At 39.1% G+C, this 26,682-nt stretch overlaps 1 protein-coding gene across 2 annotated transcripts in view; it reads right to left on the minus strand.

Annotated features, from left to right (window-relative positions):
* KDM5B (lysine demethylase 5B) overlaps positions 1-26,682 on the minus strand; it is a 49,039-nt gene that overhangs the window by 17,892 nt on the left and 4,465 nt on the right. The window contains exons 2-14 of one of the 2 annotated variants that reach the window (XM_081866589.1): positions 20,321-20,398; positions 17,351-17,473; positions 16,845-17,015; positions 13,800-13,856; positions 11,522-11,656; positions 10,143-10,245; positions 9,552-9,661; positions 8,308-8,466; positions 6,922-7,041; positions 5,528-5,686; positions 3,012-3,193; positions 2,633-2,795; positions 282-401 (exon numbers count right to left, since the gene is read on the minus strand). In XM_081866589.1, the coding sequence (XP_081722715.1) occupies positions 282-401; positions 2,633-2,795; positions 3,012-3,193; positions 5,528-5,686; positions 6,922-7,041; positions 8,308-8,466; positions 9,552-9,661; positions 10,143-10,245; positions 11,522-11,656; positions 13,800-13,856; positions 16,845-17,015; positions 17,351-17,473; positions 20,321-20,398 (1,680 nt within the window). The remainder of the gene's footprint in view (positions 1-281; positions 402-2,632; positions 2,796-3,011; positions 3,194-5,527; positions 5,687-6,921; positions 7,042-8,307; positions 8,467-9,551; positions 9,662-10,142; positions 10,246-11,521; positions 11,657-13,799; positions 13,857-16,844; positions 17,016-17,350; positions 17,474-20,320; positions 20,399-26,682) is intronic. The other variant, XM_081866590.1, reaches the window with a different exon arrangement.

The following is a 26,682-nucleotide window of genomic DNA, read 5'->3' on the forward strand; positions in this document are numbered from 1 at the left end:
ATGCTATATGCACAATGAAGCCCTTCTACAAAATTTTGAATCAGAAACAAAATGTATAACATTAGTTTGCTTCTTAAGGTGAGATGATGACAAGGTGTCCAAAGAATACAGCAAGATCTTTTAAAACCTGATTTCATATTCTAAAAAAAGAATAAAACTCATACTATCCACACCGTGATCCAACTCACAGAAGTGTTTTGAAGGTTAAAGGAAACAATGGCCATACCTTCACATTTCAGAATATGCTTTCTAACAAGATGGCAATAAAATGGAAAACTTACCCAGTCAACAGTGCAAAAATTAACAGCTTCAGCAAAGTTGAAACCTTGATTAAAGCCACTATGATAGGCTCTTGGAAATGTAATCACAAATTCACCAGCACACTGGTTGGTACGGTAAATCTATGGCAAAGCAAAGCAAACCAGAAAATGCTGAAGTTGAAAATTTAGAATTTTTAGGAATCTTTTAAAAAGCCATCTAGATCAGACCAAGTATCCATTTGGATTCTAACCATAGTTACTCAGTTGCATCCAGGAAACCCATAAATGTGGTGTAAAGGGAGAAACAACCCTCCATGTTCTTTGTCCCCACCATCTGGTGTCCAGAAGTATGGACTGCTTCTGTACATTTACCTATCAAATCTATTTGGTGCTGACAGAAATATCCCGTGAGTTTGTCCAAGCCTTTTTTTCAAGCTATCTATGATGACAGCCATCATCATCATCACCGTCAGAAATAAGTCATTGCTGCTCACAAAATGGGACAGCTGTCGAAACCCATGGATCCTGAGGGGTTCAATTATCCAGGTGATTCAGCCTCTAACTCTAATACGCTCTCTGTCACATTATGTTGGCAAACATAAAGGGGCTAAATATTAAGGAAGCTATTCAACTAAGCTTTTACTCAGCGTAGAGCCACTGAAATTAATGAACATGACTAGCCCAGAGCTAGTCATTGCAACAGGTTTGCTCTTTTTTATTTAAACATGTTTATTAAAGTTTTGTAATAGTACAAAGAGAACATTCAAATAAAGTAAGTAATCAATGTCTCTGCTACGAGTAAAACCAAGTTGGACACAACCTGTTTTACCCAGCCTACAACCTGTTTTCCAGTGACAACATGCTACTGGTGCTGCACAAGATGCAAATTAAATGAGATGCGTAATGCTGTGGAGCTGCTTTTGTGGCGAAAACATGAATGCAGCTCTCAAATGTGATCAGGAGTGTTTGGTGCTTTAGCTATTTTATATTGTTTTGATTTACCTATTGTATATTTCTTTTGTACTACCACGTCATTCACTGCTTTGGGGGGTTTTGAGCCAAAAAGTGGTATGTAAACAACCCATAACTCCACATCTTTTGGCACCAGGCCAAGACACCTCGGCATTTTATTGTAAAATGTTTCCTTCCGCTGCTTGAAGAGTTTTGTTAGCTCCCTGTTGTAATGGTTATCTTACTGTTGCAGCTGGGGAAGGGGATTTCAATAGCTCATAATTGGTATATAATCACTGTTATAAGGATGCTTCTATCTTCACATAAAGTCAGAGCACTGGTCCATCTAGCTCAGTATTATCCACACAGATGTTTTGTTGCATAGAATGTTTATATCTTACTTCTTTGCTGCAAGTCACCTTTAAAGCTTTGTAGTATCTGGTGAGGGAGAGGGAGAAGAAAGACTAATACCGTATATACTCAAGTATAAGCCAAATTTTCAGCACATTTTTAATGCTGAAAAGGCCCCCCTTGGCTTATATTCAAGGCAGGAGGCGGAGGGTGGAGCGCCCCAAAAGGAGCCCTTTCTCGCCACTGGTCCCGCCGCCACCGCCTGCCTTTCTCAAGGGCAGGCACAGGAGCCACGGTTGGGAGAGGCGGTGCACGTGCCTCTCCCAACCGCAGCTCCTATGCCTGCTCTTGCGAGCGGCAGAGGCGGTGACGGAGGGACGAGCGGGCTGCTCCTTCCTCCTCCTCCTCCACCTTTGCCGCTGTCAGCGGCAGCAGAGGAGGAACGAGCAGCCTGAAAGCAGCCCTTTCAGACTACTTGTTCTTCCTCCACCAATGCTGCTACCACCAGGTTTGTGGTGTGGTGAACCAGTTTATATTAGAGTCAGTAAGTTTTCCCATTTTTTTGTGCTAAAATAAGGTGCCTCAGCTTATATCCAGGTTGGCTTATACTCAAGTATATACGGTAATAACTCTTTCCATTTAGATTTTCCATTCTGATGTAACTTTCCACATTTATTCCTTTATAGGAATTACTCCAAAGTAGTGCCCTTGAAGAAAATTCATTACATCATTTTACAGACACAGAATTCCTACCTGGAGACTATAATTTGCACAAAAAGCAAGCAATATGCAACAGAGGAATTAATAATCATCCACTATCGAATTGTGCTCATTTTTGTGCACAATACGAGCTTGGAACAGCAAACAAAAATTGGTTTTGCTAGTTTCAAATCAATTATTGAGAAGCAAGGACAGTATTGCTCTTTCTATAGCTATAGCTCATGAAACATCACAACTATTAGTGTTTGCAAAAAAGCTTGAAGTTTGTCAGGTACTACAAAACAACTGCTTAAACTATGAACCTTACACTAGAAGGGGTAGGGGGTGAAAACAAAAGCTCAATGACATACAGGCACACCATGAGACATTAATGTATTGGGATTCATAATTGTAACCAGCTGGTGTAAAAGGTCTGGCTGAGATTCAAATAGCTCAGGAGCCAACTTCTTCATTACATCTTCCAGTTGCTCAGCTGCATATCCTGGGGCTCCATACCATGTTTTAGGCTCCCCCCTGCAAACATAAAAAAAGCAGATAAACTACAATAATCAACCATTTGCAGGTTTTAGGATCATAATTATGCCCTATAAGTGGGGAGACAATTTAGGTATGCAGAGATACAAATACCTAGATATTAATGTTAAAAGGAAAGGAAACATTATAGTCTGGTGACCTATAAATATCAGGTTGCACAAACATATCTATATGCTCCATTCCCTATAAACTCACCAGTGCAGATAGTTGATGGAATAGCTCCAGTGATCCTCAATATGCCAGCAAAATGAGGAAAAGCACATCCCTACATATAGCCAAGGCAACTTCATTCCACATATATCTGCAGTGATGTGAGCAAGTACAGACTGTTCCATCACAGGCATATTGTTCAAATTCCATCCACTATCAAGATACTCCTGAAAGCAAAGCAAATGGAAGAGTCCACAGGTTTAATATAAACCACATTTTAAAAGCAGTTTTCTATTTGAGGAGGACATTTTTCTAATTTCGTAACTCTAAAAAATGCCATAAGAATATTGCATGGGTACTTTACCACCCTAAGTCTAGCTATTGCTTTAACATTAGCTTTTCCAGTAAAATAAATTTATATTCCTATTAAGTTCTGATTGCACTTGTGTCCTAATACATGTATTACAGATCACCTGGGCTGCTTGGAAGTAGGATGTCTTAGCATTGCTGAGGCATAATTCTCAGCTGTAAAATAAAATAAAAATAATGGTTCCATACTGCAGTTATGTACTTCATTTCCATTAGCATCCAGGAATGCCCACCCGTATGCTGAAGGGCCAAATGAAGATGGGTACATGTGGATGTCCACACACAACTGTAATTTTACAGAACTTATGAAGAGAAGGGGATGCAAGAAGCGTTCATCCAGGAGCAGGAAAATTGTGTTTCTCTGGGCTCCAACTCCCATAATCCCATGCCACAAGCCATACTGACTGAGGCTGATGGGAATCCAATAACATCAGAAGAGCCACAGGTTTTCCCACCCTGGATTACTCCTTCCTCCCACATTTCCTTGGTGTGCTGAACATCAGAACAGTAAAATATCTCTCAGTGCAGATGGCATGGATTTCCCCCTGCCTTTTCTAACTCACATGAAGCTGCAGAAATCAGAAAGCAACAAGAGATCCTGCTGCTTTCCATCACAGCCCAGTGCAAGACAGAGCGAGATCTTCCCTTCTCAGCCTTGAAAAGCAGCAGGACCTCTTACTGATTTCAACAAACAAGCAAACAAACAAACAAACAAACAAACAAACAAACAAACAAACAAACAAACAAACAACATTATTATTTATACCCCATCCATCTGACTAGGTTTCCCCAGTCACTCTGGGTGGCTCCCAACAGAATATTAAAAGCACGATAAAACATTAAACATTAAAAACTTCTATAAGCAGGGCTGCCTTCAGATGTCTTCTAAAAGTCAGATAGTTGTTTATTTCCTTGGTATCTGATGGGAGGGTGTTCCACAGGGCGGGCACCACTAATTCCGGTGCCATGTGAATCAGAGAAAGGAGGGGGATTTCATAGTGTCTTTGAATCGCGTGTGGCACTGTGGGTAAAACCTCAGCACCTAGGGCTTGCCAATCGCATGGTCGGCGGTTCGAATCCCTGCGGCGGGGTGAGCTCCCGTCTTTCGGTCCCAGCTCCTGCCCACCTAGCAGTTCGAAAGCACCCCCCACCTAGCAGTTCGAAAGCACCCCTAAGTGCAAGTAGATAAATAGGTACCACTTTCTAGCGGGAAGGTAAACGGTGTTTCCATGTGCTGCACTGGTGCTGGCTCGCCAGAGCAGCTTTGTCATGCTGGTCACATGACCCCGAAGTGTCACCGGACAGCGCTGGCCGCCGGCCTCTTAAGTGAGATGGGTGCACAACCCTAGAGTCGGACACGACTGGCCCGTACGGGCAGCGGTACCTTTACCTTTACCTTGAATCATTTGCAAAAGGTATTTCACTGTTTTGCAAACCTCCCCAGCTTTGTGCCACACAAAGTCCTCTTCCTTCAAATTGGAGTCTAAGGGCAGGGGGTCGGGTGGAATTATGACAGTAGTTCTATTCCAGTGCAACAAGGAAGGGTGGGTGGGAAACCTGGGCTAAAAATGTAATGAAGGGAGGTATGGGACTGTAGGACAAAGGTGATGTACACCAGCCAGGGCTACAATGGTCTTCTGATTCCCGCCCCCCTTTGCAACAGTTGGAATTTATGTGCTCCAAAAAGGAATGAAAGACAAACAAGACAAAGCCAAAAGAACAAAAATTTGATGGCCAAGTCATCTGGATGATTTGTTAAAAAAATAGTATGTGAACAAAAGATTGTGATTTTGGACTAAATAGCTAGTTTAAAAGCTTTCATGGTTGAAATAAGCATAGAAACTCTGAGCAGCTAAGCAATTGGCTTCAAATTATTCCCATCTGGGAAATTTTTGGCTTATTTTACCACATTGGAAGGAAGTACTTGATCTGGGGGAGTATATTGTTGTTCCAGAATTTCATTCACGTCTAAAGTGATAGCAAAGTGCTTTCCTCCCTCCTCTTGAAGAATCAGCAAGATGGTCATTTTGGAACTGAAAAATACCATAACCACCACCTAATTCACAAGCAGAGAAACCGCCAAAAGGCTGGGGCCAGTCTGAGTTGCTCATTTCTTACTTTGAATCCATGAAATTTTATATATGTTTCCTAACAGCCTACATGCCAAATATTAGTTAATAATCAAATCTTACCTCTTCTTCTGGTTTTAATTTGATTTTCCCACCTCTCACAGGAAACCCACTGCCAAACTCCTTTGAAGCAATATCAGCACCATATTCCACTGTAACATCTTCTTCAATTGTGCTAACAAGACGCCAAAACTCTTTCTCAACCAATTCTGTAGGAACCATCTGAACAAGAGGCAGGTAAAAGTTACTCACTAACAAAAAATAAAACAGCAGCATGTTATAAATATAAAGGGTCGAAACGGAATTGTAAGGTGGTGAGGGTTAAGTGTTACTATCCTTAACACAGAATGCCATCCCCTATCAAAAAACAGGGGGAATGTAGCAGGTATGCTGCAAATATAAGTAGGAGAGGCCACAATGAAACAAGACAGACAAAGAGAGCTGGAAAGGAACTAGAAGTGCACCTTAGTGGTGAAAACCATGAAAACAAAGGAAAATACCACTTTCATACTTTCCCTGGACCAGTTGAAGTGCCACATAGAAAGAAACTTGGGGGTCCTTGCATGAATAGAGACATGCCAATGAGAAAGATGAGATGGACCAGTGGATGATTCAGGTATCTCAGGTTAATAGTTAAAATATTTTAGGTTGGGGGAATCCTATTCCTAGGGTCATAGATTTAATAGTCTCTAATGGGCATCAATAAGAATTATACATGCATGCAAGTATCACTGGTCATTTCAACATTTTGCAGGGGTCAGTACTCGCTTTCTGTTACTACAAACACATGCAGTTTTAGGGAGTCAGTAAAAAAAAATTATTATTTACATTGGTACTGTTAGAAGATATTGTACTCCACAACTCAGTGTTAAACTCTTTTAACAAATGCATTAAATCAGAATAAATGCTAGAGAAAACATTAGAAAAGGTGACAAGATAAGTTTGTCAGGTAGTAACTAGTACCAAAGGACTTAGCTGATGGGCAGTATGGAAGTGTCATGGCAAATAAATAAGTACCAAGCAGGATATAAATCCTTTCTGGGGCCGTCAAGTTGTTAAAGTAGCCACCTGTTCATTAAAATGCAAGTTACACTGAATTCCTTTAAAATGCCAGGATAGCAGTGGGAGAGGGAGGCAAGAATCTTTCGACACCTTAACTCCTTCCCCACACTGGTTCTGCCCAGGGAGTGTCAATTCTGAATCTTCAACTTTATCACGTAAAAAACCAAATGGGAAACAGCTGCCATTCTGTCTTATAAATAATCGCATCGCCACCCACTTTATAAGGATGAGATAGAAACCCTACTGCCAGCGTTTAGTTTCCCACTCCAAATTCATAACTAAATTCTCCATTTTTGTTTTCTAGATACCAACACAAGAGTTTCCCCCGAATGCAAATTTTAATAAACCCAATAATGAAACCCAAGTTAACAGACTCATTAGAAGTGTGAACATACATGCACTGGCATATTGAAATAATCTGACTTGAAGGCATCTGCCATTTCTCCAAATGTGCGAAGTGTGTAGTCTCTTGCTGCCTGTTCAAAACCAAATGCTTCTTGTGGTTTATTACACTCCTGTGTAATTAAAATACAGCACTGAATTAACAAAGAGAAAACATACCATACATAAAGTATTTTTTTTAAACAAACAACAAAATGGACTTCATCCAAGATGGACTAGCATGGATCCATTTTTACAGGTTGACAAAAGGAACTGCAGGTTACACTACAAGGATAAACAAGGAGTAGAGAAATGTAGATGGTGGTCTTCAAAAGCCCCACCACCTTTTTCTCAAAATGAGTACAAACCATTGGGGAGAATGCTCATTGGCAGTTTGGGGGACAGAGGGCTGACAGTGGGAGCTTCCCATCAATCCTGGGTCACAGGGTTCAATCACTCACATCTAATTATCTAAACCAAAGGTCCCTGTGAGGCATGTATTAAAAACTAACCATAACTGGATGGAGTGCAGCAGTGTACATTTACCATAGTGGTAAAACAAATCACCTGAGTAAGAGAAGATGTCAAGCATGCACATGTTCTGTACCCTTCTGACAACATAAAATAGTGTGGCTGGGGTGTGTGTGGAGAGAATGAGGCTGGACCGGGACACAGAGCAACTGACTTTAAAAGTTAATTAGTAGAAGGCCACTTTTAACATCCCAGACCCATAAATTAACCTTGGAGAGGGAACTGCCTAAAAGGTAAGTGGGAAAGCTACTGATGAGAGGAGTGAAATTAACTCCATAAATACAGGACAGTATTGGAAGGGGTTTTGTAACAAGTCCCAGGCAGACACACACTATATTAGATATGTGCAGGTGCCCTATGATGAGAAGAATCTTAAATTGTCTCCAGGAGGAACAATGGAGCCACCAGAACCCTTTGTTGAATGATAAGAAGGGTATGGGGCTCTAGGAGTATGCTGAATCTAAACGAACTCTTATACTGAATGAGTAATTGCACCATGGGGTTGGGTAGGATGAAGGTGTACAACAGTGGATTGTCTCCAGAGTAGCCTTAAGTTGCAGTCCCATCAGAAGAAGGATTACTACTTGGATTACTACTTGTGCAACAGAACTCCTCCCCCCACACCTCCATACACCCTGTACAGCAGATCTGGGGAAGGCACAAGGCACTTGTGCAGATAAAGTACCTCTGGAAACCCTTGTGTTGATGGGACATATTACTTGGATACCACTCAGTAACCTCCAAGGTAGAGGAGAAGTCAAAGAAAAACAGATTTTTGCTTAATGTATTTTAGTCTACTTGGGTGCTGACCCTTTATATTTGTGAGACCTGAGGGGGGGGGGAACATTTCACCCATATTTTATTATTACCTGAGCTAGACATTGGGGGCATCTCCAGTCTCCCTTGGGAACATCATGAAGAGGTGGTATTAAGCAAAAGGTATGGTAACTGTCATCACAGCCATCACATAGGAGCAGACGATCCTCATCATTACCACTGCCGCACAAGAGACAGACATACAAATCCACCTGTAAAAAAAATTGCCAAAGTGAGGGATGGGGGATTCGTCCCATCATTACCTTGCTTACTTCTATGCATGGTTCTTGGTAAGAAAACACTTGACAGATAGATATGATGTAGGCATGTCATGTGTATGCAGAAACACATTTCATTTATTTATTCTTACAAACATCTCAAGCTAGAAGCACTGTGATCCAAACACCCTTTGAACTGGTGAGAAGATTCATGAACTGAATGTTTGAGAAGAAGTATAACCTACTAGCAGCGCTCCACAGAAAGCTCCAAAACAGGGCACAAAACAGTTGTGTTGCCCCAGGACTTCACTGCTGTGACTTGATGGCACTGGGCTCAAGCCTGATAGCTGTGCCAACTCCCAACTGGTGCAACCTTCGGTCCTGGGCAGCTTGAGTGGCAGGGATGCAGAAGCATCCTGCCACTTCATTAAACCCTACTCCTGCCAGGCCAGGTTTGCATTGCACCATTAATGGCCCAGTTGTTTGGAGTGTGTTATCTATGAATAGATGGATAAAAAAAAGAGTAAAGAAAACCTGGTGGGCTACCATCAAAAACACCCTTATTTTCTAATAGTTATCCCACCCTTCCATCAAGGAGCACAATGGGATGCATGGGCCATCTCATTTTATCATCTCAGCTGTGGCTGCTATAAAGAAATATGCAGTCAGTCCGTCTCCTAGAACAGAAAAAGGATCCAGTGACAGTTACAAAGCTTCCTGCATCTCAGCTTTTCAGAAAAAGCAGCTTTCCCATTGCATAGCAAGATGGAGCACATGACACAGATATCAGATGGAATTTGCCATATGGCTACTGGACAGCTGAATGCCAAAATTGAGATCTCATTCTAAATGAATGAGGTAATTGTAGAACCTCATTTGGATCAACTTTTTGCAAAAACCTGTTACAGTTAACACATAATATCTTTTCTATATTAACCAAGAATCAAAAGTATTGCATCACTGTATTTCACAATACAAAATACCAAGAAATTATTTTTCTTCTGACTACTAAGTTCAAACTACAAGCCCATAATTTTCTACAATCAGCATTAAAGGGGGCGGGGGAGAAGAGTACTCACTGCATTAAAGCTTTTCTTAGAACGTCCCTTTGGTTTTTCTCTTTCTGTTTCCCAGATGGGTTGTTTTTTTTCAACAGTTTCCCGTTTCACAAGGCCTTGAGACTCTTTATCTGATTCAGCAAAATACATTTAGAAAATATTACTCAGAAGTGTTTGAGACAAAATAGAACTGCTTTTAAAAGAGTTTAAATGGGGCTGTCACCCACTTAAAGAATCCTTAAGTGATTAAATTGTGTGAATATTTATTAATTTATTAAATCTGCAAGTCAGGTAAAAACAAAGAGAAAGAGAAAGGGAATAGGTTCTTCTAAGATGGTGCCTACCAACCTACTTACAATTTGTTAATTAATTTTTTTTACAGAAGTTACATTTTAAAAAACCAACAGTCTCAGCAATGTATTTTCTCTTGTTAAAGGTCAGCAAGTTCATAAATTTCAAAGCTTTATTTTAAAATAAAATATTTTGCTTCAAAGCCACCACCATTTTGGCAAATACTACATCCAAATGAATACTGGTCAAGCTATAATTTGGATGTTAAAAAGCAAATGCCTACTATTTTATTCCCCACCCCCACCCCATTGATACACTTACCACTTTCAGGTTCAAGCTTTGGAGGTGTGGTTCCCATTCTACGTCTCAAATTGTGAGTTTTGGTTTCTGTAGTTTCCTCCAAATCAGTTTTAATATTAGTAGCCTAGAGGGGAGGGGAATTAAGCTTAATCTTTTTTTATTCTTCCTTTTTGTTCAGTACAGAATTACCTGTCATGAGCTTATAATATGCAACAGTAGACCACTGCTGGAATAGTTATTTGGATGTGTTCAAATGTATAGTCTGCCCCATAACTTATTGATGACAATAGTAAGATTATGCAAAGGTGAAAAGGAAGGAGTGCATCTGACTCCTTCCTCAACTGCTGGCATTTGATTTTCTCTTATGGAAGCACAGTAACGACAATGCTGAGGAATGTTTGCCTTAAGTATCCAACACCTACAATTAATATTTTACTGATAAACTAGAAGAATGAAGAAGTCCCATTCATAGACATTTTGTTCCCTACTAAAAGTAGGTAGGAGTTTCATGTACTGATATTGCTCCTGCACAGCTGTAGGTGGATGCCTAAGTCAAAGTCAAGGCAATTCACACAATCCAGGCTAAAGCTGCATCCTAGACTATTCAGAAAGTTTAGATTCAGCTGCTTTAAAACAGATGTGCTAGTATATTATTAAAATTACAAAAAAAAAATTCAGACAATTGATAAGTCACCTTTGGTGGTTCTCCAGAGAAATGTAAAGCTTCAGGGATGCTACACTTAATCTAAGGCACCCAAATGGAAGTTTTTCCTAAACTAGATTCTAGTAGGAATTCAAAAGAATGTTATGTTGCTTAAGGCCTTTGGCTTTCAAGGGCAACAAAAATTGTGTGTGACTCATGATTTCTGGATAGTATTTCTCAGCCTCAGTTTACTCAAAAGTGGAAATTATGACATATATTCTACAGAGCTGTTGTATAGATGACTACCAGAGATTCTAAACCCCAATGTGTATCAGAAATGTTGTATGAATATAAACTGTATTATTTAAGATGTCAACAGCTTCAGACAATAGGAGGAAATGCTAGTGAAATCTAGATCCTAGTTTCAAATCCTTGTTAAATGGGAACCCTTATTATCCAGTTACTGCTAGTGCCAACACAAGACTTCACTGTGGTTAAGGCTGAAAGATTTGTTTCCACAAGGAAAGGCAATGTGATCCTACAGCCCACTCATAATCTCTTAACCACATTAAAGAGTATGTCTGCATCAGTCCATAAATAAAACTGTATGTGCTCCTCAGAACCATAGGCAGAGATGATGTGGAAATATTGGAACTGCTTTTTAATTTCTGGCAAGGAAAATAACTACTTATAAAGTTCTTCTGTGGCTTTGAATTATGGTCATTTTAGAAATCAATACATGAAAAGTCAATCCTACCTCTGCTCTCATGCGTTTTGCTCGACGAGCAGGTGGACAAGTTTCAGACAGCTGAACAGACTGTCTTTGAGGAATATCATGTGGTTTATATTCCTTGTCCTTTGTGCCACTGGTAATATCTGGCTTCTGAAGACACTAAAAAAACAAGCAAAAGTGATTTTTTCCTCTCTATATTTTCTAACAAATATTTCACACATTAAAAAAAACAAACTCCCAATGTAAAGTATTTTTAGTAGCTAAAATAAAAAACCATATGTGATTATATTCACTACAGATGGATTGGAATGACCAATCTGTACTTTCTAAAATGGTTTAATAATGGCAATTTTTTTTGAAAATAAATCTGTTACAAGTTTTGTGTTCTATACGGCATTCCAACAGTAACTGCAGAAGTAAATCTGGATCCAACAATCTGGCAGTTTTGCAGTGGTGGCGACTAATGACAGTGGATAGAAGAGAAGTAGATTGCAATCATTTACATCCAAGGTACTCTGCATGGGACCTGCAATAGAATTCTTGACAATTTCACCATTTCTGTGGATTGCTATTGATAATAACATTTGAGTTTTCTGGGCAGCAGGAAGAAAATACAAATCTGCTATGAATATACTGAAGTATTACATGTTTTTTTCATTCCTAGAGAGAAGGATAGTGTACATTTATTCCCTACCATGCAGATTTTATTGTCACAACAATGCTGTGAGATAAGGTTAGGAATAGAGTGGTGACTGGCCCAAGGTCTCCCAAGGAGTGTCATGAAAGAGAAAGGAATCTGAAATTGGGTCAGTCCTGGTACAACATACTAACTGCAGCCCTCCAACCACTGGCTCTCAGGTAGGCACAAATCATTAAATGTTTTGCTGAAGAAGCAAAGAACACAAGCAGTTACCAAGCATAAATGTTTTACTGCTAGGAAAAAAAGAGAACAATATTTATATTTATTTATTTCACTAAAGTTATATACCGCTTGATGTAGAAATACACTTTTAAAAATAAAAAAATATTGACTGCTATTCTAATGGAGGGGAAGATTAAGTCAACGTACATGTACCTGTACCTTCCCCCAGCATGATTAGCAGCAGATTTGCAGCAGGGGGATATTAAACAGAGAGTGTTGTTTTTCCCAGTATTAAAAAGAAAGAAAGAAAGAAATGCACATCTGTTTTGACACCAAGGTGCCATTGTCATAAAAAGCTAAACCTGAATTCTTTGTAGATTTAACAGAGACAGTAAGAAACAGTTCTCAACCTTTTGATCATTCCTCTTCTGCCAGGTGTGCATTGAAATGTTTCCTAGCAAATCTACAACTGAACTTACAAATCTACAATTGAACTGAAGTGTTGCCTGATCAAATGTGGTACATAGGTAAATACCACATGGTGGTAGCACAGGGATGCCCAGACAAGGAAAAAGGCAAAATGGCCTGGATGCATCTGAAAGTTCTCTCTCTGCCTGACCATGTACACCATGCCTTTTAAATAACCATAATTTTAATCATTCACCAAACTACTTATAAACCTCTACATGCACAAAATGGCATTTAACTTTTTTCCACACAGCTTTCAAGAATCCAAAAGTTACAGAAGCACCAATAAAACAAAATTCCATAGAAGGTTGTCCATTCTCATCACAATGCTAATTGTTCTCCTGAGGAACATTTAGACTTCAAACGAAAAGCTATGAAGATACAAGTAATAGACAGGAGAGAAGAATAATCATAGCTGCTAAAGAATCATTTTGCATCCAACAACAGCACTTGCTTGAAGGGTAGAAGCTTTACATATGAAAAAATAAAATCTTAAGTATTGCAAATAATTGCAAAGGTATATACAACAACAAATACCACAATACTCCATAATATCATAAATATATAGCTGCTTAAAAATGAATGCAAGATATTAATAAAAGGCAACTAATTTTTTATACAGCATTTGCCTCCAGTTCTCCCTCTCTGTATTATACACTAACACACAATCACGGAATACAGGAAATACTGTCTGTGTTAGGCAATGAACACTCCACACTAAATTAAAATACAGTGAATAGGCCTGAGTCAATGGATCAAGGATAAACCAAGTTAATGTAACATGCTTTTATAGAAACATTATTGAAAAGCATATAATTGAAATCCTGTGCCCAAAACACAGATTCACACAATTCCTTGATACACTTCACAGAATATAGAACTATTTTGCACAGGTGGATATAGAGGAAGCACCTAAAACAGCTTAGAAGAGAAACGGGAAAGGATCATCATTTAAAAAAATGTTGAACATACCTTTTCCAGAACTGCATCATCCACTAAACACATCAGTTTGGAACAAATGTCTGGCGCCTATTGCAAGAGAGAGCTTGGAGAGTTACAATTTAAAGAATTTGTGACCCTGTGAAGTGGGGTCACAAGTAGCTATTTGAAAGTCATTTCCTTCTAAGTGGTCCTTTTCTGAAAAGCTGCAAGTTTTCATTTCAGGAATATAAAGACACCTATACCAGGACTAGATTTTCAGTAAGTACATGGGCATTAAGACAGCCCTGCTTTAAGATGGAACGAAAAGATCCTCTTCTATAAGTTCCTATTACAATAACTATAAAAACCTGATTACACAAGGCCAAAGCAGCAGATCTTCGTAAGATGCTAACATGACTATATAGCCTTTAGAGCAAAACACAGACTGCAATGATTTACTGGCTTCTGCTGGACAAACAATAGGAATGTATTAACAAAGATAATGACAGAAACACTAAAATTGCTTTTCTGATACAAAAATCTAGTATTTTTACTTCAAAGGTTTTGTCCTTGCATCATTAGCATTTTTACAAATTAATAACCAAAACATTCAGAACTTTGAAAAAAACCACATATAGATATACTTAATTGAGAAAATATGAGTTTTATTTTTACAACCTACAATATACCATTATGGTTATTTAGTAGAAACAAAGGAATCTACTTTCTATGAGTTAATTAAACCTTTTAGCTCATCAGCAGCTATGTTTCAGTTGGCCTATTACAGTCCCCCCAGAATGAGGTGGTTCTATGCATGTTGTGCAAACACAGCCACTGTAAGTAAGCTTATGACACAAAGACCATCAAGTTTAAAGGGCCTATCATATTGGAGAATGGGATAAACTTAGTAACAACAGCTTTCTGCACGATCCTTGAATATGAAGAGATCCCTGTTATTACAGACACAGCTAGAGTTTGACGGCTATTTTGATTACTACCATACACCCATAGCCTTTCCTGTGTAGGCTGACTTAGTGAATAAGCACCACAGTGCCACACAGACCTACAGATAGGTTAGTAAATGTCTTAAAAGACAAATTCTAAAAAACAATACTATGGATATTTAGAATGACCTCTAATGTGCTATCAAACAGCACAACTACTATGAAGAATAAACAAAGACTAATTCAAAGTAAGCTATTCTCAAGATGGGAGGTAATGCAAGCACAGTCTTTTAATTGTGATAAAGAAACCTTGCACTAAAATGTGCAGCTTTCCTTGCAACTTCAGACTTCAGTTTAAAAGCCTATCCACCTTCTGAATTTATATCAAACCAAATAATTTCAACTTATTTTTCTTTTTTTTAAGGAGAAAGAAAACAAGATCAGTGTAAAAGAAAGGAAGGAAGGGTACAGAGGAGTCTGTATGTACAGACAGGGATACAACTTCTCTCAAATTCCAAAATAAAAATGCCTTTTAGCAGACCAAACTAGTTTTAAAGCTAGTGTTACATATATAATTTGGATCTCTCCTTTTGCTCAAAATACTTCAATTATTTAGAAATTGCCAGAAGTGATTTGTAAATCTTTAAAACTCCTGTATTTGTGGGTAAGGGGGGAACCCTTTATGATTTTCATTTGACAAGAGACAGAGAGACAGAGAGACAGAGAGACAGACAGAGAGAGAGAGAGAGAGAGAGAGAGAGAGAGGTGTCTGGGAAATCTGCCTGGGTCATGAAGTTCTTCCCCTTCTGTTCACTTATTTATCGGATAAATTTCTACCCTGCGTTTTAGGGCTTGCAATAAACAATTTTAGAACAGAACTGACATACAGCATAACAAAAATAGCATTTGATAAAGTTGATGGGAAGGGAACAAAAAATCAAAATCTAGACAGAATAAATATTTAGGACCCAATTAAAGAGTTCTAGGGAGAAGGAATTCTACAAGGGTAGGGACATCACTATATAGGCCATGTCCCTGGGACCTTGCTGCCTGAATGATGGGGCTGAGATAGGACTTTAGAAATCAGCACCAACACTAAGTCCAGAAACAAAAAGGTAAACCAACGCAACCAATACAAAATTAGTGTTATATAATCAAACTGCCTAATCCTCACAAGCATCCTGGCATCTGTTTCCAGACTGTCTTCAGAAACAATACATACAGAAAATTACAGTAGTCTAGTCTGGATGTACCCAGTGCATGTGTATTGAGTTCTTGGCCATAAAAGAACTGCAGCTCAGTGAAATATAGCATCTGCTTTGCAAGCAGAAAGTCCCAGGTTCAATCTCCAGAATCTCCACATAGGGCTGGTATTGTCCTGTCAGAACCCCTGGAGAGCTGCTGCCAGCTGCTGTAGTTAAATGGCCCAATGGCCTAAGGATAGGACAGCTGCCTATGTTCCTATAGATGGTCTAAACTGGTTTTTGATCAGATGAAGCCTATCCTTTCTACATACATTTCTACTCTTTCAGTAAAGCAGTGTCATGTCTTTTCAGACATACCAGCTTTCTATATACCAACTGCACAACTTCCTCAGAAACTGCAGATAAACTTTAACCACTTTGGGGTCTGATAAAGTAAGAAGCTTACTCCCATTCAATGGAAGGTAGGGAAGGAACCCAAGCAGGCTAGAACTGCACAAATGTAAGCTAAGAAGACTAGCACACTGAAAATGTGTACTGTAAAAAACTGCTGCATAGAGCCCTCAAAGCAAAGTACAGCTTTAGATGTGGTTCAAAAGCTAACTACCTTGTTTCTAACTGTGAGGAAGGAGCAAAGCAGTCTAAACCACTTCCTTTCTACTAGGCAAGAATAGCCATTGTAAGTATCAACTTCTTGATCAAGCAAGAAGATAAAAACCCTAAAAACAGCAGCTAATATACAACTATGTCTTTGTGTTCAGTGAAACCTTAAAAAATTATATTAAAATTTCCATGACTCTGCTGTAGTAAGTCTTTTTTAGAACTCTAAAAGCATTCACTAAAAAAGAAAATTGAAAGCAATGTTGAAACATTGGAGAACTCTTTCCCACAATGGAAAACAGTCAATTTGTAAAGAAGTACACAATCTAGGAAAAGTAGTCAATACTCACCAGCAGACTAGCTCCAGTCTGAAATAAATTGTAAGGGTAAAGAATGCGCTCATAATGAGCACGAATATGTGAGCCCACAGCTTTTCCAGGAGCAAACCCCATTTTAGTAGCTATTTTAGTCCATTTTCTGTCCTTACACACCAAGTCAAATCCACCTTCTTCTGCAACTAGCTGCAAATGAAAAGGATTGCACATCAAGATTTACAAATTTACAGGGTCATTTTCGACAAATATAACTCAGAAAAGGAAACTGCTTAGCTCCAGTGAGCAGGTGCTATCTTATAAATAAATGTTAGATCCAGAGGAAGTTATTACCTTAACACAATTACTGTGTATCAGACAAAAACAAAGCTTTAAGTAATTAATACAACTACTTAATCCCCGTTTATCTAGATACTACATTGTAAAATATTTATCAACGCAAGGGCCTTCAGGAACAAACAAGTTTATTTTTACTTGCTTACGACTGAAAATTAGCAAATCACCTAAAAGCATGTGAAACTTACCCTATTAAGCTGGAATAAATCCAAGATCTTTCTTTCTACATGTGGAATTTTCAGTGTGCATCCCTGAAGTTCCCAAAACTTTGCAATCTGGTCCAGAAAATTCAGTTTTACGCGGGTCTGAGCCTGTTCAGAGTGTGGATTTATTATACAGTTTAGTTATTATTTTCAAGTACCAATTTAATATTCTCCAATCTATTATGCATAATGAACAAAGAAAGTGAAAATAAAGGTGATTACTGTCTCTTCAGGTTAAGAAGCACTCATTATCCTGGGATGCAAGCAGAAGTATGGAAGAAGAATCTACTGTGCTTTTAAGCAACCATGTACACCACCCAAATGTGAGTTGTTCTCGGTGCATGTAAAAACTACATCTGGTGGGACTTGAGCTCTACCTACCTGTAGCAAGCAGAATATGCTGTTTTAAAATTCTGAATGTTCTAGAGCTCTAGTCCTTTCATGAAGCTAGATCTTTGAAGAGCTAGGAGCACCATGTGGATTCCCATAGATGGGTAGAATCTATGGTGAGTAGAAGAACATTTGAGCAAAGCACCACAAAGGAAATGTTTGACATATGGATGAGAGCTTTGAGTCTTGCTCAGATTCTCTGACAGCACAGCTGAAAGGACTGTAAGGTGTTAGGTTTGAAGCCCGTGCTCAAACCGACTAGAGGTAATAACAATTCAGAGATTCCAACCTTTTGTGTGCGTGCAAGAGCCCTTTCTTATTACACCATTTAGAGAGCACTTTCCAAGTGCTTTGATATATCCAAGGAAGAAGGATGCTGGAGGTCAACATGGTATCAGCTGCTGGGAGAAAGGCCCAACCTGATTGAGATACTTCCACTCAGTCTTCAAACATGCAGGTTCTGCCACACTGGAACTGGATAATGAAGCTCTCCCTAAGTCAAGAGGTTGTCATGCAAAAGAAGAGTCAATGGGAATGCCGTCCCCATCTCGGAAAACCATGGCCTTTAAGGCCAGTATGGGGTCACAAAGTGAACTGAACCCACTCTTTTCTCACCTTCTTCAAGACTTGGGAGAGGAGTAGGAATGGGGGGAAGGCATAAAGCATTCCTGGAGGCCATGGTGAGGACAGAGGTGAAGAGGTCCACCTGGACTGTCCCAAAAGCGGGACACAATTTTTCTAAACACCTCAAGATGAAGCATTCATTCTCCACAAAGGAGGTGCTCCCTGTTCAGTCAGCTGGCTTGAGCATTTTCAATCCTTTTGACTGTCCAAGGGGGTTGTCTGAGAGGGAATCCCTGGTGAAGGGAGGATTTCTGAAGCCACCACTGAAAAGAGTGACACACCAATCTTGGCAGGGAAATGAGGATATGTCACTTGGCAGCTATGGAACTTTGATGAGAGAGCAGCAGCCACTGAAGAGGTATTGCCATGAGACCCAGAATTTGCACCATGAGGTTCACTCATGATTTTGACAGAACTGAGTGCCGCTTTGACCTTGCCTATCCTCTCTGGAGACAAGGACATTGTTTCCACAACAGAGTCCACCAGGGCTCCCAGATGAAGAATGTGCTGCAATGGAAGGCTTGAACCATGCAATCAGAAGAGGTCAAAAAAATGCTTCCACAGTGGCGAGATAGAATTTTAGACCAGGTCCATGAGAGAATTAACGCTCCAGAGCATTCAGAATTTTAAAACAGTGAATTCTGCCTGCTACCACTAGGTGGCATTTAAGTCCCACCTGATGTCTTGCATGCACAGGAAAAGACTTGTGAACAAATGCAAATACTGTATAGCATTTTAATACACACTACATATATTTATTTAAATTACTCGTGCTTCTTTAAAATGACAAAAATAATAATCATCTGATATTTTTGGTAGAATAGAACGTTAAAAGTAGTCAAAAGGAGCTTGAAGAATGAGCAGAACAAGCTTAATGACTGTTCAAAACAAAATAGCTGTCAACACACCAACAAAATGCATCAACTGGCACTTCTAAAGCACCTCCACATCTTAACCACTGGAACGGGGTAGGCATGATTCAATGTCACATAAAACATGTAACAGCCAAGATATTTAGAGGAAAAGTGGTAGAAATACAATCTAAGATTGACTTCTCCTGAAGTCCTTCCCAGATGAATATAAGTAGTGTGGTTTTTCCAGGCTTATGAAGTACCCCTTCTTCACATTTCTAGAACATTTGAAACTTTCCACTTTTCTGTATCTTATTTCCCATCTCACTCCTACGCGGATATTATTTTAGGATATCCTCATGTTCATTACACTTAGATGAGGAGGCCCTCTTGGTTGCGTTACACTTTAGAGAGGTGAATTTGGCAGTAACCAGGAAGAGGGCCTTCTCTGTAGCAGCACCTTCCCTATGGAACTATTTACATCTTCTGCAGACCAACACTAGTGTATTTCAGCACTCATAAAAAACATACCAATGCCCCCAGGCTTTTGTTGGTGTTTGATTCCACTATAGGGTATCAAACTTTAATTTTCCTTGGATCACTTTTGTATTTTTAATATTTTGGGAATGGATCTTTACTGATTTTAATTGTTCTTAATTGTTTAATCTGTTTATACCTTTGTATATACCATGAGATGCCAAATGAAAGAAAGCATACTTAAATAATATATCCCCGGGAAGCTGAACATTAGGCAGAAAAATATGGTGTATACTGTCTCCAAAGAGACATCTTTAAAAGGTCAAAATGTTTGAGAAGCCAGTCAGAGAGCTAGCAGCTGAGGCTCTCCAGCTAGAATTTATGTCTTTGTCAGATCCTCAAACTGTTGAGGGAGAAGTAGCATTCTAGAACTTCTCTATGCAGCCTTACAGATCACAACAGAATGGTGGCTAATCACCACACCTGTTTCCTCTTTTTGTCTGAAAAGGAGATCTGCTATTTTAATTTAAAATACTGCATTTTTCTCAACAGTTTTAGGCACCCAATCCATCAGTGGCCACTGGGAAGTATTTACGATTAGTTAATTCATTACCTCCAACTCATTCAGCCTTTGGATCCGTGGAGTAAAGTGAAGTTTATCAACATCACATGCAAATGGAGGCTGCCAATCCTAGGAAAGGGGGGAAAAATAATTCAGTACAGAGAAGAGAATTGTTTGACAGACCAAAACTGATATACAATTTAAAAGATCTTGTTCACTTTATTTTCAGATGTAGAAAAATCTAACAGAAAAAAATAGTTCACAGTTACTTCTTACTAGCATTAACCTTCATCCAGCTTTGCAGGGTAAGACACTTACTGCAGGCACATTTCTAACTGTGCAATTTACTCACACACAAAACCACACACAAATTGTCAGCTGTACAGCATTCCCAAGTTTGAGCCAGTTACCACTTACTGATTTAGTAGTGTAAACAAAAACCACCTGCAGCATAAAATGGCCCAGAAAAGCATTGAATTTTGCCACTGGGGTGTGTTTATTACTCCAGCCAATTTAGTGGATTGGGGTAGTAAAACACTTCACTGTTTTTTCATAGACAAATGGTCATGGAAAGGTCAAGCAAATGTCAGTCGGTTGGCACAAACTATGTTAACACCGTTTGGGGGACCTTTCTCTAACCAGAAAGAGTTTTCTTGTAGGTTTCTAAATGGGGTAAGAAAATCATTCCCTCCCCCCCCCAAAAAAAATTAATGTTAATTCTCAGTTGTAATTTCTAGACATTTTACAGCATTTTCTAGACATTTTACAGTATTTCCAGAACATTTTTAAAATATAGTTTTTGCACTTTGGAATTGTTTGCAATTTAAATTAAAAACATTACTTTCTTGTTTATACAATATCCCATGAATATGTTTTCTGGCTCTGGGTGTTTGGGTTCTGCTGAGCACACTTCATCCGCTACTACAAACACAAATATTATATGGGGTAAAAATGCTACCTCACACCATACAGTGCAGATCTCATTGGCATTAGAAAATGCATGCCAAAAACCACTAGTGCTGGAAATCTAGTCAAATACAGTAGAATGCTGTCATCACCAATATTACTACCTTTTTAATCTTTTCAAACACTGGAATTAATCCAAGTCATTGCATGAGCAGAACTTTAGCTTGCATAATGGAACCTCTCATCCTTCTCCAACCACACACCACCCCCAAATCTGTTCCAGGGGAAGGCCCAGAACAGGTGCGAGTAGGGAGGGCACGTGGAGAGAGGAGAGGAAAGAGAAGTTGCACCGTGCGGGTAGAAATTGTTTCACTTGCACAGTGATTAAGTTGGATACAACTCACTGTTTCCTTGTTTTAATTTTTTTTTATAATGCTCTCTAAAATTTAGTAATAAAAATTAAAAGTAAAACAATCTGTACCAAGTCAAAGTAAATATGTATTTATATGGAAATATTTTGAAGTATGGAAATCTATATAGAGAACATAGATTCTATGAGTGAACGTGTGCAGCAGTAGGCTGACTGATGTACAGAGGAGTTTGTAGATGTGGATACTGAGAGAGGATAAGTGTACTGAGTGAGTGCAATTCTACATTTTGGAGGTTGATCTCTTATATTCGCTTATATTGTATTATTTATAGATTTTGGTATTTTCCATAATGTATCTATTTTTATTGTATTTTTTGCTTTTTCTTTGCATACTGCTTTGTGATCTTTTCAATGAGTGATGGAGTGGTGGATCCACTGCTCAAGCAGCCAAAAGAGCCTTAGGATTAAACTCCTCAGGGAATTTGTGGACCCAACCTCAAAATACCTCATTTCAGAATGTACTGCCTGCTTCTGCCAATGGGAGAACCATCAGTGGGAGCCTTCCACCAGGCTGAACACAGCTACCTCTCCCACTAACTGTGCTTCACTCTAATGTCAGAGGCCAGCAGAGAAGCATCACAATCCCATCTTAACCTTCTCTAGCCATAAATATGGAAGGAGAAGGAAGTATAGTTAGCCTCTGTTGTCATCCAGAAAGACAAGGCAGCAGAAATTTAAATTTAAGGGGAGAGTTACACAACTGCCACACTAATATGTAAGGACAGCCTAAACTAGAAATCAGAGGTGGATCTATTTAAACTCAAGATGGCTACATCACTTATGTTTCTCCCCAACCCTCTGTATAAGAGCTACAGATTTAAGAATTAATCTAGTCCCATACTGGTGAAAGTGAATCCAACAGCTACCACTTCTCTGCTACAGCAAGCATACTGACATTAAGGGCTAAAGTATACATTCTCAGGAACAATAAGGTTCCAATCCCAAATTTTCTGATAGAGTGGGGAACACAGGAGGTGCTGATCAGAAAGCAGAAAGGAGGGCTATGTAACCTCTCCAAGACCTGCCAATTTCTCCTACAAATGCTACCCACAACGTAATTTTCTCCTCCCCCTCTGCAAGTCCTAAAATCAAAAATCAGAGAGGGAAAGTAAGTGCCCAGACAGTATCTACAGGAGAGAACCGATGGGTAAGAACACCCCACCCCATACACAACAACCCACTAGTTTTCTTCTGCAAATATTCCCTAGTCCACATTGCCTTAGAAGGGAAAATACTGGAAAACTAGTTTTTCTCCCATAATATCAGGTTTGGCCCACTTCACACATGGCATTTCCCCCCCCCCCCTATATAAAGATGGCTTTCAAATGGTCTAGTTCACACATCACATTAAGCCATAGTTCAAAGTTAACTATGGTTTAATATGAATGCTCATCATGCTATCACATGCAGCTAAGGATTTCTCACTCTACCTTCCCAGCTCCTGCCAGAGTCTGGCTTGTGATTATATCCAAACAAGGATTCCTGGTTCTTTCAAAAGCACAAGCAGTGGCCAACATTGCTTGTTTCCTAATGGTTCATCAGGAGCAAGCAAAGAGAACAAAAACTTTCCAGTGGCATTCACTACAGTGCATTCATTTTTTTAAAAAAATTGAAGTGTGGTTTAATGTGACTTGTGAAGCAGACGTATGGAAAGTGGTCCTGATACAAGCCCACTCTGGTAACTCTCTGTTTCCTGTTAAGTGTATGTTCTGAAATCTCCATAAGGTTTTCCAATTCTGTAGACTGCAAGTGCTATTTTTCTCTGCTACATAACCTTTTCACACATGTTACCACACTGAAAATTTAGCAAACCTATCATCCCTTTTCCTGACTTGGATTTTAAAATATTGCTAACTTTTCCAATGCTGATTTATGTTAATTTTCTCTACATTTGTTCTCCCTTTTCTCTTCACTTATGCAAAGTAGCTGTCACTCCCACAACTACTTTGGAATGAGTTATAAATCAGCTACAACAATATTGTGTGTATAATTTCTAGCTCATCACAAAGCCATGAAATTAATCAAAAATTTGCTTGAGTCCTTTTCCTTAATATAGAAGGATTAATGATAAACTGTTGTTTTCCTTCACAGAACTGAGTCTTGCTGTATGAACATCAGACAGAGAGGGACTGTGGTACAGTGATGAAATTATTTTTCTAGTATGTTCCTTCAAGATAAGAAAACATGAAAATACATGGTCCATGGTATAAAACAGTGATGTGCCAACTTAAAGATAATAATAATAAGGGTAATTACTGGTAGGAATATCTAAAAGATATATTTGATGGCATGCTCTGGAATTGTTTTAATAGCATTGAAAAGGGTCAATGAAGTCTTGAAGACTTCATTACCTGCATAAATCCAGCATTTCAAATACTAAATTTGCCTTTTTTAAAAAAAAAAATTGCCCCACACAGATAACCCAAAAAAGCTTGATCATTCAAAAAGTACTTTGTATTCAAGTGCCATCTTACAAGTACTACCCAATTAGTGCTTCATACTGAACTCTCCAGCCCAGGTTGTTTTAAGGTGTGTATGTACACCAAGCTTCTTAGTTTGTGCAGTACACCAACTCCAGGCTGTGTTCACTGCCTTAGGTACATTCACTTGTCTCTGTCTGGTTCATAACACATTAGGCATGCCTCAGCATGCCACAGTTCATACAAATAACCAGATTGGTTTCTACATGTTTCTACAGGGATGTGATAATAATGCACAGGTTTTGCACAAGAAATCACTTTGATCTATGTATGCCCTTTTAGCAAGACTTGTGTATTACCAGTTGAAGTTTCTCTTGGGAATGAAATTGCAATATTAAATTACATTAATATAAATCAGACATGTAAGGTATAGTCTCTGCAAAATTCACTTCTAGGTCTCTGAGAAAGAGGGGAGGACTGATGTTCAATAAGGCATCACTGATCAAGCCCTAGACCAAACTCCTAAAAGTTTTTTATAGTTAGACCAAGATTGGGGATATAACCTGAAGGTAGAGGTTGGCTGGAATTTCTTCAGGTAGGATGTTGGGTTTATGAGGACTTTCCAAGGACAAGAAAGCAATTGGGAAAAACCTCCTTCACCAAGAACTGCAGATTTTCACAACTAGTCAACCAAATTGAGACTACTAAGAAGCAAGTTCAGAGAAGTGGTATTTAGCAAATGAACTGCAATGCAACTGGTGATCCTTTACTAACAATGGCTTGAAAAGAAAACTTAAAAGGACCATGTTACAAATTTTCTTAGAGAAACAGAAGCTATCATTTGCAAAATTGCACAGCCCCAATTTAAAGTCATGCAATGTAGAGTTGATTCCCACATCCCTTTGTTGGACCTCCCAAAAATAAGAGTGTACTCTTGAGACCAATAGCATGCACAAGAAAACTGTTGAAAACTATTCCAGAATTACAAGTTTTTCATCTGATTGTGCCATCCCAACAGTAGAATATGAAAACTAAGATACAGATTAGATTTAAGGTAATGTCCATCATCAGCAGGTAGGTCCCTGCTTCAGATTTTCCAAATGTTCATATTTTGAAAGGCATATATCATAGCTGTCAAGTGTCCCTTATTTGAAGGGACAGTCCCTTATTCCAGCACCATGTCCCGCTGCTGTCCCTTATTGATGGATGTCCCTTAAATTTCAAAGGAAGCAGCTCCTCTCCCTCCCTCCCTGCCAGCCAGGGAGGAGGGAGGCTCCAACTGTGTTGCTTGGCTGCGTTGCTCACCCAGTAAGAAGTCTAAGAACGACTGGGGGGTGGAGCTTGCATGCCTTGTGTGTGGCTAGTTAATGGAAGCTGAGGAGGTTTTTGAATGCTGGACGCCATTTTGTTGCATGTGCTACAGCAAACTTTGCAGTGCAAAGCCAGGCCGGGGAGCCACGTTAAGTTGAGGCTGCATAGGCCTTGTGGTGCATATGATTCAGATTCTATTCAGCTGAACCTCTGGTTACAAAGTTGGTTGGACAGTGTTCTCGAAGCTACCCAGCATGAGTTTGACCAGACGGCAGGAGGACAGGAAGACTGGAGTGCCTGGAACAGGTGAGACTGCAGGTCCCTTATTTTGGCTGCTGGTCCCTTATTTTCAAATCTGTAAGTTGACAGCTATGCATATATTTTGAAATTAACATTTATACCACCTGAATGTATAGACACAGGGAACTGCTAGAACTTAATCAAAGTACCAGTGTGCCAAGCTTTGGCAAGTTTAAGTCTGGTGAAAGTGTTTTTCTTGGCAAAGATCATGCCCTTTTGACAGCAAAAATCTAATATGCATGACCTCCTAACTCCATTCCAAGAGAAGCACCTGTTGAATTCCTTTTTTGCTGTCAAAAGTACAATGTCTATGCCAGGCAAATACAGTCAAGAGGTCACAAGCTTGATTGAAAGCTATCGTCTTATGGTAATGCTAGAAGACTGTACTCCATGCTGCTATAGATATGACACTTCATACAGAATAGTAAACAATACTATCATAACCTCATTTCAGGAAGCAAAATGCCTAAGAAACAGACTAAGTTTCACCTTTTTATGAAGGTATGTATATTAAGTCTTCTACAACTGGAAGGAATAAAGCATGTGATGTTGAGAGTGATTCTGCTATCCCAGTTAAATAAAAGTTGTTCACATCAAAGGATCATTTGATAATAAATAAAATTGGAAGCAAGATGCATATTCTTTATGTTCAGAGTAAGGGCTTCATCAGGGGTAATAAAAAAACCATAGTGTGTTGTTACATGAACAAGCTCAAACAAATCTTAGGTATGTGCACTTCCTTTCCCCTTCATACAAAAAAAATAAAGATGTAAAGCTTCTATTCCTGGTTAGAAACAAATTGTGGTTTGTTGGTTTACAAACTTGGCAAATGGTGGTTTGTTAATAAGTTAGGCTCAAAACCTGGGTCTGATCCAAGGCTTGTGCCAGCTCATTCAAGTAACAACAACCTACTTCTGTGCCGCCACCAAGAAGGCAATGTCAAATGCTGAAATGTGTACATTTAAGCCATTTTAACTCTCTTTTTTCTGTGAAATGAACATTATTTGAATCCAAACATTCCCATTTGATGAGTTCTGGTTGGGCTA

The sequence above is a fragment of the Podarcis erhardii genome (assembly GCF_964252035.2).
Source record: "Podarcis erhardii genome assembly, chromosome: 6".
Classification (NCBI taxonomy): domain Eukaryota; kingdom Metazoa; phylum Chordata; class Lepidosauria; order Squamata; family Lacertidae; genus Podarcis; species Podarcis erhardii.